Source organism: Aureococcus anophagefferens (assembly GCF_000186865.1).
Source record: "Aureococcus anophagefferens unplaced genomic scaffold AURANscaffold_5, whole genome shotgun sequence".
NCBI lineage: Eukaryota > Pelagophyceae > Pelagomonadales > Pelagomonadaceae > Aureococcus > Aureococcus anophagefferens.
Window position 1 is genome coordinate 2,552,065 of NW_008705565.1, and position 11,621 is coordinate 2,563,685.

Here is an 11,621-nt window from a genome sequence, read left to right on the forward strand (position 1 = left end):
CAACTTCAAAGGCTCCTATCTCGGCCGTTTTCCACTCGTTTCGGCTGATTTTTGGACGAGCGATCATCTCTTGGAACGGTCTCGAAGCGTGGATGCTTTTTCCAGAACGGGCGCGCGCGGAACACTCATGTTGAAGCGACGTTGAATCACCCTTGTCCTGCCCTGACGATGGCGACCTGGGGCTCCTTGTACGGGTCCTCCCGCTCGATGACGACGCCGAGGAACTCGACGACGTGCGGGCCGGACGCGCGCGAGAGGAGCGCGACCTCGCTCGACACGTCCTCGCGGCTCAGGAACAGCTTCACGGCCACGCGCCCGCCGCGGAACTCGCCGCGCCAGACCTCCCCGAACGACCCCCGGCCGACGCGGCCCAATAGCCGCACGGCGCGCTTGTCGATGAGCAGGCTCGCGGGGATCGCGAGCTCGTCCATGCACCCGAGGCTCGGCCGCACGCCGAGGCGGCCCGTCGGCGTCGCCCAGCCGCCCTCGAAGGACGCGCGCGCGCTCGCCGGCGACTCCGCGTCGTAGGCGCCCCCCGGCGAGCCCGACTCCGCGTCGTAGACGTCCTTGGACTCCTCGCGCGAGAAGAGCGCGCGCCCGTCGACGTAGGACGCGCCCGCCGACGCGAGCCCGTCGTAGACGGGGCCGCTCGCGTCGTCCCGGGCCGCCTCCTCCTCCGGCGACGCGCGCGGCGGAGCCGGCGGCTCCGGCGCGGGCGCGGCGGGCGGCGTCGGTGGCGTGGCCGCGGGCGCGGCCGGCGGCGGCGCCGGCGGCGCCGACGCCGCGCCGTCCCCCGCGGCGCCGCCGTCGACGTCGCCGAGAGCGCCCTGCTTGGCGAGGAGCGCCCGGAGGCGCTCGAGCTCCGTGTCCCGCTCCTGGAGCTGCGCCTTCAAGCGCGCCAGCTCGGCGGCGGCGTCGTCGCCCATGGCGCGGCGCGGCGCGTCGGCCGCGGCGGCCCTCTAGACGATCATCGCGAACGGCGGGGGCTGCCCGCCCATGATCATCACATCCATCGAGCAGGAGCCAACGTAGAGGATCCTCGCCGGGGGTCGACTTCCGCGGCCGCCAGGCGGGGGCTCGGGCGACGTCTCGGGCGCCGCGACACGGTCCTTAGGACCCCCTCACTTCAAGAGCGGCTCGGCCTCCGCCGCGGCCTTCTCCGCCGCGATGCGCTCCCGCCGCAGCTTGATGGCGTAGGCGCCGAAGATGGAGCCCACGAAGACGACGACGCAGACGACGATGAACGCGATCGTGCGCGTCGACATGGCGTCGTCGTCGGTCTTGAGCGTCGAGTCGTCCGGGTTCGTGGGCTTCGTCGTCGGGTAGGGCGTCGCCGTCGTCGGCGCGGCCGTCGGGTCGAAGGCCGAAGGATACCACGTCACGGGCGTCGGCTCCTTCGTCGGCGCGAACGACGGGTGCTTGGCGCGCGCCGACGGCGCCGGCGTCGGCGCCTTCGTGCGCGTCGGCGCGTAGGTGACCGTCGGCGCGTCCGTGTTCTGCGCGAGGGCGCAGGAGAGCAGCAGTAGCCAGCGCGCCCGCATCGTCGTCGACGACGCTGTGGTGCGCTCGGCCTGTCCGCGGTGCCTGCTCGACGCGACGGGCGCTCTTTCGCAGCGGCGGTGCTCTCGCGAGCGTTCCGCGTGCGCGTGCGTTTCTCCGCGATGGGCTGCCCTCACGCGGATCCTACCATCGTCGACGTCGACGAAAGTCGTCAATCTACGGCACGGTCGGCGTGGAGCACGGCACGTATCCACGGGAGAAGTACTTGGAGCTTCTCGCAAAAACAACGATGACATGGTGTATAGAGGAGATCTGGTGCTGCTGCAAATGCTGCTACAAATATGGCTGCAAAAGCAAGTCATCTGAAAGTGCGGTTTCACCCGGTGCTCCGCACAGCCCGGACGTGATGATCATGGACCGCCACGGCGGCGAGGAGTGATGTAAATGGAGCCCTCGGACATAAAATCGAGCCTCGGAGCGGCCGCGATGATGAGCATGTCATCTAGATCCTCCCCTCTAGCGCCGATCGTTCTCGTCGCGCGCCGCGCCGCCGCGGAGCTCTTCCTGCGGCGGCGGCGGCGTCCTAGGCGGCGAGGATGGGCATGACGAAGGTCCGCGCGAAGGCCTGGGCGTCGGAGATGGGCTCCGCCGCCGCCCGCGGCGGCGACCCGGCGCCCGCGGCGGCCGCGTCGCCGTCAGGGTCGCCGTCGCCGTCCGCGAAGAGCTTGCGGACGTTGTCCCGGCAGCAGCCCGTCTCCTCGTAGGACAGCATCTTGCGCCGCAGGGTCTCGTAGGAGTCGCCGATGCGCACGGGCGAGTCCAGCGACGCGACGGGCACGCCGTCGTCGTCGTCGTAGGACCTCACCGGCCCGCGCGCGGCGACGAGCGCGAACTTCTCGACGTTGCAGGCCGGGCACCGCAGGGGCCCCAGGCCGTCCTCGCCGTCGTGGAGGTGGGCCTTGGCCGCGAGGCGCTCGTGGCGGCCGACGAAGTCGCGCGCGCAGCCGCGGCAGACGTAGTTCCGGCAGCATTGGGTTTCGAAGACCGCGCGGAAGTGGCGCATGCAGATGGGGCAGAAGTAGGCGTACTCGCGCTTCGCGGCGGACTTGGGCGTCGTCTCCATGCCCTCCTCGTAGGCCTCGCGCTCGCCCAGCGCGATGGGCGGCACGCGCACGGCGGGCGCCGGCTCCACGGCCGTGGCCTCCGGCGGCGCTTCGCCGTCGGTGAGGGCCGGCGCCCGCCGCTTCCGCTTCGCGAGCTTGAGCATCTTCGGGTAGGTGAAGACGACGACGCGCGCCGCGCAGGACGCCGCCGAGCCCATGGCGGGGGCTGCCCCCGTCGGCAAGACAACCGCTTCCGGGTTACCCGTCGCGGACGTCGTTTCGGTGGTTGCGTGGGAAAGGCAAACACGTTGCATTTTTTTTGGTGAACTCCCAGGCTACTCGCGTAGAGCGGGAACCGCGCACGACCACAGGAGCACCCTCGCCCGCTCCAGGCCACCCCCCGAGCTCGACTCAGGCGCAACATCGACGCCGGGCTTATCGTCCAACGCGCGCGCCTCGCGACGCCGGCCGCGGTTACCCCGCGGCCTGCGCGACGCGGTTGAGGCGGATGAAGTATTTCAGGTTCATGTTCGGCTTGATGAGGCACTCGCCCCCCTCCGTGCAGACGCCCTTCTCGCCGTAGGCGAGCTCCGCGGGCACCAAAGCCTGGACCTCCTCGCCCGGCTTCATCTGCGATACGACCTGCTCGATGCCGACGATGACCTGCTTGTCGCCGAGGCGGAAGGCGAGGGGCTTGCCGCCCTTCTTCTCCGTCGAGTCGAAGACCTCGCCGCTCGGCAGGAAGCCCGTGTAGTCGATGATGCAGAACGAGCCTGTGTGGAATTCAACCACTGGTTTGGGGGGTCCCCACCAAACTTCAGAACTCTCTATCTCGGTCAAATCGAAGTCGATTCGGCTGATTTTTGGACGGATCGATTGCTCTCGTCGAGTTCTCGAAGCACATCAGAAAGCCTTGCGCCGAAACGGTCGCATACGCGCACATTGAAGTCGGGTTGAAGATTTGATTTCCACACAGGAACGAGCCGCTCGTCGGCACGCACGACCCCGCGAGGCCCGTCGGGTCCGCGTTGGGGCACTTGCCCTCCTTGACGATGACGTACTTGACGCCGCCCTTCGTCTTCTGGATGGCAGACGCGGAGACGACCTGGTCCGCGACGGCGCGCGGCGCCGCCGCCGCCGCCGCCGCCGCCGCGAGGCCCGCGGCGGCGGCGCGGCGGTCGAGGGCGCGCGGCGCGTCGAGGTTTCGCGCGTCCGGCTCTGCGCGCAGGCGCGTCGCCGCGCGTTGCGCTGCTGGCGGCGCGAAGGCTGCCGCCGCGGTGAGCGCGGCCAAAGCCGTCAGAAGCCGAGCCATGTTGAGATCGAGCCTGAGGACTGAATCACCATGTTGAAGGGCAAATGAGCCGGCGCCGCGCGTCGTACATGCTTCCGCGCGTGAACTCTCCGGCTGCTGCCTTGGGAAGCAGACGCAGCTTCGCGAGGATCGAGCCCGCGCGCGCGCACCGGCGCGCGCGCGCCCTCTCGCCGGCCGATACCGGGACACATCGAGCTCGTTTTCGCAGGAAATTCGGCACACGAACGCGAGCGCTCGCGCGACACCGCGGTCTCCCGGCTGCAGGCCGCGGACCGATGCGGCCCGCGCGTTTTTTTCCGCCACAAGATGGCTCAAGTTTGACACCACGCACCTGTGCCAAAAGACGAATCTGCCGAAGGGATGGGAGGCTACCGTTGCCGGCCCATGCGGCTCGCGCTGGCGCTCTGCGCGTGCGGCGCCGTCGCCTTGCAGCCCGCGCGAACACAACAACACCGGCGCTGCGACCCCCTGGCGTCGACGGCGTCGCGGCCGCCGCGGACGGGCCGCGGGCGGGCGGCGAAGTTCATCGCGAGCCGCGAGGCCGAGGCGAGCTACGCGGCGCGGCTCCGGGGCCTCCTGCGCTGGGAGCGCGAGGCCGAGGAGCGGGCGGCGAAGCAGCGCCTCGAGGAGTGGAGCGACGCGCGCCTCCTGGACGAGGGCGTCGCCGTCGTCGGTTTAGGCGCGACGCGGCTGCCGCGCGCGACGCTCTTCGGCCGCCCCGTCGTGCGCCTCGAGCTGCCGCGGGCGCGCGGCGACCGGGCGCCGCCGCCCCTGCCCCACCACCGCTTCACCGGCGGCGACCTCTGCCTCGTCAGCGAGCGGCGGCCCTCCGGCGGCTCCGGCGGCGGCGTCGAGGGCACGGTGCTCGCGCGGGGCCCGCGCCACGTCGACGTCGTCGTCGGCTCGGCGAGCGCCGCGGACAGGCTGGCGTCGGGCCCGCCCCTGCGCCTCGACATGTACTTCTCCGGCGTGAGCTACGACCGCATGGACGCGGCGGTGGACGCCTTAACGTCCGGGTCGTCGGGCTACCTCGACGCGCGGCGCCTCAACGCCGACGACGACGTCGTCCTCGAGCTGCGGCGCGCCCTCGTGCGCGACGACCGCGACGAGGTCGTCGCCCTCGCGACCGCGCGCGCGGGCGGCTTGTGCCGAAAAGCGCCCTCGGAAGGCGCCGCGCGCGCCGCGGTCCGAGCCGCGACGGCGGACGCGCCCCTCGACGCCGCCCAGGCCGCGGCGGCGGCGGGCGCCATCGGCCGGCGCCTGAGCCTCATCCAGGGCCCGCCGGGCACGGGCAAGACGCGGACCGCGGCCGCCGCGCTCGCGGCCGCCGTCGTTTTACGGGATTCGGAGCGCGGGCGGGCGCCGCGGGGCTTCTCCACGCGGCGGGCGCTGGCCTGCGCGGCGTCGAACGTCGCCGCGGACAACCTGCTCGAGGCGCTGCTGGCGTTGAACGTGTCCGCGGTCCGCGTGGGACACCCGGCGGCGACGCGGGAGGCGCTCCGGCCCGCGTGCCTCGACGCGAAGCTCGCCGCGCTGGCCAAGGAGAATGGACTCGACTTAAACAAGCCCGGCGCGCGCGACGAGCTCCAGCGCGAGGCGCTGCTCGCCGCGGACGTCGTAGTGTGCACGACGGTCGGCGCGGGCTGCGACGCCCTGGCGCCGTTCCTCGTCGACGCGCGGGGCAGGAAGCCGCCGCCGCCGCTGGATTTCGGGTTGGTGTTATTAGACGAGGCGGCCCAGGCGACGGAGCCCGCGTGCTTGGTCCCCATCGCCTGCGCGCGCGCGTGCTCGCAGCTCATCCTCGTCGGCGACAACAAGCAATTACCCCCGACGGTGCTGAGCCGCGAGGCCGCCGCGGGCGGGCTGCCCGTGAGCCTCTTCCAGCGCCTCGCGGACGCCGGCGTGCCGCCGGCGCTGCTCACGACCCAGTACCGCATGCACCCCGCGCTGAACCGGTTCTCGAGCGAGCGCTTCTATGGGGGCCGCGTGAAGACGCACGGCGCCGTCGCGCGCGAGCGCGCGAGCAGGCCGCCGCCGGCGGGCATCGACTGGCCGAACCGGAACAAGCCCATCGCGATCCTGCCCGTGCCCGCGCCCGCGGGCTCGGGCGGCAACGAGGAGCGCGAGTCCGACCAAACGAAGACGAGCGCGGGCGGCGCGTCGTTCCTCAACAAGCCCGAGCTCGACGCCCTCGTGGGCGTCGTGGCATCGCTGCTCGCGACGTCGGACCTGCGCGCCGAGGACATCGGCGTCATCACGCCCTACGCGGCGCAGCGCCGCGCGATCGCGGACGCGCTCGCGGCCGGCGGCGGCGGCGACGTCGAGGTCAACACGGTCGACGCCTACCAGGGCCGCGAGAAGGACGTCATCATCATCTCGACCGTGCGGTCCAACGCGCGCAGGACGCTGGGCTTCGTCCGCGACGACCGCCGCATGAACGTCGCGCTCACGCGCGCGCGCCGCGCCGTCGTCCTCGTCGGCGACCCGGCGACGCTCCGCGAGGACGACACCTGGCGCAAATTCATCCACCAGTGCACCGACGACGGCTGCGTCCTCACGCCGCCCGACGGCGCGAAGATCCCGCCGCCGATCCTCGTGCCCGCGCCGCCGCTCCTCCTCGGCGGCGGCGACTCGGTCTCGTCGGCGACGGCGCAGGCTTAGTGCTCGCCCGCTCTTGTTCATAACACCCCCTTGTACATTCAGATAGATCTTCGCGAGGCGGAACTTACAGCCACTCGAGGCGCGACAGGATATCTCGGAACGCGGGGATGACGTTGTCCACGCGCTGATCGAAGTTCGCCGCCTGCTCTTCTGAATCCTTTGTTCGTGCATATTCTTCCTCCTCCCAGTTTGCGGCGCGAAGCTGAATGTCGGCGACGAGGCCCGTGGGGTCGGGGCCCATCGGGAACGAGACAGTGAGGTTGGTTTCGAAGCGCCACATAGGATCTTCGAGATTGATCGTCCGTCGGTAGAACGTGACGAGCGAAAAGTAGGGATCGTTCCAAGAACTCGCACAATCCCGCGACTTCATGTCCAAGGACACCATTTGGAGGAGCTTCGCGATGCGTCCGTCCGGCTTTTCGAACATCCACGTGATATAAAGTTCGCGATCCGGAATAGGACTACAGTTGGCCGCTTCTCCAGGCAACGCGGTGAATGGGACCTTGATCTCCGGGATCGTCGCGGTGTCGGTCCAGCATTTCATCCCGTGCTCGTTCTCGGTGCCGATTTGCAGGCTGATCATGTCCGGATCTATACCCATAGGGTCCGTCGCCGGCACGTATGGGAATCGCGCCAGGAAGACGACGTCGCCACCAAGCTTGTCGATGTCGCTATTGGCCTGTGTGACGGTGACGACCACCGTCAATTCACAATCCAAATCTTCACGGAAGTCTGGTCCATGTGGCTCAAAGTTTATGTCCCCGTAAAACTCGAGCATCGTCGCACGCCGAAAACGCTCGCGACCGGACCCGCCGATCGCGCACCAGAGATCCGGCTCGTCGCGCGCGGCGAACGCGTTCCACAGGCCATCACGCTGCGCCGCATTATTAAGCGCTTTCGCGGCCCGCGCCGGCGCGCCAGTTTCGTAGAACTCTAAGAAGAGGAAGACTTCCTGCCACAGGTCCTCGCTCACCGCCGCGACCGCCCGGTTCTGGGCCACAGCGCGGGCGTGGCGTGTCTTCATTAGCACGATCAGGGGGCGTCGGGCGGCGCCACGCGTTGAGTTGCAAATTTGCCACTGGCGAGTGGCGCCGATGGCGCCGTGGCGATGCGCACGGAAGTGCAGCGGCCGAAGACGCCTTCGACGTGCACCGCGAAGACGTCTTCGCACTTCGGCGTTCCGATGTGGACGTCCCAAGCGCGCACACGTTCGCGCGATGGCGCGCGCCGCTGTGCTCGGACGCGCACCGACGCGCTGCCGCGCGGCGCGCCCATGCACAAGTCCGCGCGGCCCGCGTGGCCCATGCGCACCCTCGCCCTCGCGCTGCTGCTGTCCGTCGCGAGCGCCGCCGAGTTCTCCATCGAGGCCCACGGCGCCGTCGCGGGGACGACGGACAGCGAGAGCGCCGCGGCGAACGGCTACGCCCTCTTCTACGCGCTCAAGAACGCGTCCGCGGGCGACGTCGTCGTCGTGCCCGCGGGTTTACGCTTCGACGTCATCCCCTGCTGCACGCTCGTGAACCTCAAGGGCGTGTCCCTGCGCGTCGACGGCGCCCTCGCGGGCCACGACTGCAGCTCGAGCGGCTACGACAAGTGGCCCCTCGACGGCCACGACTTCCGGTCGATCCTCAAGTTCGAGGACTGCGAGGGCCTCCGCGTCTCCGGCGCGGGCGCCATCGACGGCCAGGGCCACCACTGGTGGTGGTCCTTCGCGCTCAACCGCCTCGAGCAGAAGCGGCCCCTCGCGCTCGAGGTCAACGGCTGCTCGGACGTCGTCCTGGAGGGCCTCGCGGTTTTGGACAGCCCGCGGTTCAACGTCTTCTTCGGCGCCTTCAGCCGGAACGTCCGCGTGCGCGGCGTGACGATTCTCTGCGACTGGGAGTCGCAGCAATCGGCCGCGGCCGCCGCGCGGCGCCGCGCGGAGGCCCTCGGCCTCGAGCTGCCCATGTTTCCCTTCAACACCGACGGGATCGACGTCGCGGGCGCGGACATCCTAGTCGAGGACAGCGTCATATCCAACTGGGACGACGTCATCGCCGTCAAGCCCGCGGACTCGCTCGGCGACGACGGGTTGCCCAAGGCGTTCGGCGAGGACTGCACGCGGAACGTCACCGTGCGGAACCTGACGGTCTATCGGGGCGCGGGCCTCTCGGTGGGCTCCGTGCACCCGTCGACGCGCAAGCCCTGCGTCGACGGCGTCTTGTTCGAGGACATCGTGCTCTACCAGCCGACGAAGGGGCCCTACGTGAAGCCCGACTTGGCCGGTTCGGACTGCGACGGCTTGGGCTTCGACGACTGCGCGGCGACGATCAGCGACGTCGTCTATCGTTCCATCAAGATGACGCGCGCCGTGCCCGACGCCGAGCCCCCGGGCTGGGCCGCGCTGGAGGCGTCGGCGCGCGCGCGCGCGCTCGACGGCGCGCGCGCCGTCCGCGCGCGGTTCCTCGCCGACGTCGCGGCCGCGGACGCCGAGGCGACGGCGGCCTACGCGGCGTCGCGCAGACTCGAGCACACCTACGCCTGCTCCGCGAAGAACTACTTCTGCATGGAGTGGCCCCTCTTCCTCGGCACGCAGCAGCAGCTCGAGCCCGACGGCTCGGGCAGCGGCATCTGGGCGCAAACGGAGCCGCGCGTCGCCGTCTCCGGCGTCACCTTCTCCGACGTCAAGGCCCACGGCGGCACCTGGCCCATGTCCGCCGCCGTCGTCCGCTGCAACGCCTCCAAGCCCTGCGCGGACCTCGTCTTCGACGACGTCGTCATCGACGCGGACGTCTTCGCCACGGGCCGCAAGTACGTCTGCGACGGCCCGGACGACGCCGCCGGCGCCGTCGGCGACGGCAACGACCCGGACCCGTCGGACTGCGTCGCCGAGTAAGCCGCCTTTTGTGTGCGCGGGGCTGGTCCGCGCGGGCCGGGGCGTCGGCGTCCAAGCGTCCGTTGCGCCGCGCGGCTTTGTGCAGGCGATCCAGCCCCCGCGAGCCACTTCACCATGTCGGACGCACCCGAGGCCTGTATCTCCGCGTCGTCGTCTCTGCTTGAGGCCGGATCGCGCGGCACCTAACCTCGCACCAACCATGCGCGGAATCATGACGGCGGTGTTGTTGGCGTCGGCGCAGGCCTGGACGCCGGCGTCGAAGGTGTCGGGCTCGGGGCTGTCGTGCGGGCCGGCGTCCGGGGCCGCGCGCGCCGCCGCCGGAGAGCGCGCGCGCTACGGCAACATCGCGCCGCCGCGCGCGCACGGCCGCCGTCCGCAGGATGTCGAGGAAGCGGTGCACGGCGCTCCAGGGCATGAAGGACCTCGGGTCCGAGGGCGACTTCGACAAGGCGGTCAAGGCGCGCGCGCCGCGTCCCCGCCGGTCGCCCCCCGCGCGCGCCGCGGCCCCGACGCCCGCGCGCCCGCAGGACGCCGGCGACTCGCTCATGGTCGTCGACTTCGCGACGACGTGGTGCGGCCCGTGCAAGGTCATGGAGCCGAAGATGAACGCCATGAGCGAGGAGTACACCGACGCCATCTTCTACAAAGTCATCGGCGACAGCAGCGCCGAGGCGAGCAGCCTCATGAAGCGGGAAGGCGTGCGGGCCGTGCCCTCCTTCCACTTTTGGAAAAATGGCGAGAAGGTCGACGTCGTCAACGGCGCCAACATCGAGGCCGTGACGTCCAACGTACAAAAGTACCTCTGAGGCGGGCGCCGCAGCGCGCCGCGCTCGGAGGCGACGCGGCCGCGCTCCCGGGGACAGCACCCCTGGTTCCAACTAAGTAGTGTCTCGAGAGGCCGCGGCGTTGCTGTCGGAAGGGTCGTCGTCGTCGTACCGCCGCGCGGAGACCGGGCCGCCGTCACGGAACCGCGCCGTCGTCGTCGACGGCGATTTCGACGAAGCGGAGGTGGCCCGCGCCCGTCGGGAGGACGGCGGCGTCCGCGCCGCGGGCGGCGAGGAGCCGGTCCGCGCGCGGCGCGACGTCGTCCGCGGACCCGTCGCCGCGGAAGACGCGGACGCCGCCGCGCGGCGCGTCCTCGAAGAAGTAGTAGTAGGCCGCGGCGGGCGCGCGGGCCCGCCGCGATTGGGGCGGGTAGAGCGCGAGCGCGGCGCGGCCGCCGAGCGCCGCGGCGAGCGCGGCCGCCTCCGGCGCGGCGGCGTCGACGGGTCGCGCGAGGTCGTCGCGCGACCCGTCCGCCGGCCCCGGCGCGACGAGAAACGGCGCCGCCGCGGCCTCCGCGGCGTGGTCTTCGCGCGTCCTCGGACGGGCGTCGAAGCGCGGCAGCAGGCGCCGCGCCTCGGCGGCGAGCCGCGCGGCCGCGGCGGGCCCGAGGAAGCCGTCGACGACGGCGACGGCGTCGGGCGCGCGCGGCGGCGGCGGCGGCGGCCGCGGCGCGTGTTCATCCCGGAGCGTCGCGGCCGCGTGTTCATCCCGGAGCGTCGGCGCCCCCTCCGGCGTCCGCGGCGCGACGCGGCGCAGGCCGAAGCGGCCCAGGTCGCCGTCGTCGAGGAGGCCGCTCGCGTCGCGCACGTCGCGGTCGCCGAGCGCCGAGAAGAAGGCGGCCTCGGACCGCGCGTGGAGGCCCCGCCGCTCCCAGCAGACGAAGGCGACGGCCCGGGACGCGGCGAGCGCCGCCGCGAGGTCCCGCGACGCCGCCTCGCCGGCGTGGACGCAGTCCGCCAGCAACACGACGTCGACGTCGCGCCCGACGGCGCCGGCGCCCCAGACGCGCCGCTCCGCCGTCACCCGTCGTCGCGACGCGGCGGCGTTCGCCGCGAGGACCTCGACGGCCGCGGGCTCAAAGTCAGAGATAACGACGGCCGCCGCGCTGGCCGCCGCGGCGACGAGGCCGGGCACGCCGCTCGCGCCCGCGCCGAGCTCGAGGACCCGCTTCCCCGCCACGGGCACGCGGCCCGCCGCGACGGCGCGCGCGAGCACGAGCGACGCGGGCCACACGGCGCCTCCGGTCGGCGCGACGTCGCCGGTCAACAGCGCGTCGAGGCGCCGCCGCGCGAGGAGCGGGACGTCCCCGACGGGCGGGCCGACGGCGACGGTCGTCCAGCACCAG

The 11,621-nt window shown here is 71.7% G+C and overlaps 3 protein-coding genes across 3 annotated transcripts; 2 read left to right on the top strand and 1 right to left on the bottom strand.

Moving 5' to 3' along the window:
- Positions 1–3,170: 3,170 nt before the first annotated feature.
- AURANDRAFT_17394 (hypothetical protein) lies at positions 3,171–3,377 on the bottom strand (the record flags this gene model as incomplete). Its single annotated transcript, XM_009036860.1, has 1 exon — positions 3,171–3,377. A coding segment is annotated over one exon (207 nt), but the record flags the coding sequence as incomplete, so codon positions are not given.
- Positions 3,378–5,829: 2,452 nt separating this feature from the next.
- Positions 5,830–6,576, top strand: AURANDRAFT_23786 (hypothetical protein; the record flags this gene model as incomplete). Its single annotated transcript, XM_009036784.1, has 1 exon — positions 5,830–6,576. A coding segment is annotated over one exon (747 nt), but the record flags the coding sequence as incomplete, so codon positions are not given.
- Positions 6,577–9,987: 3,411 nt separating this feature from the next.
- AURANDRAFT_9008 (hypothetical protein) lies at positions 9,988–10,248 on the top strand (the record flags this gene model as incomplete). The annotated part of the gene is made up of 1 exon (XM_009036545.1): positions 9,988–10,248. A coding segment is annotated over one exon (261 nt), but the record flags the coding sequence as incomplete, so codon positions are not given.
- Between the last annotated feature and the right edge of the window lie 1,373 nt (positions 10,249–11,621).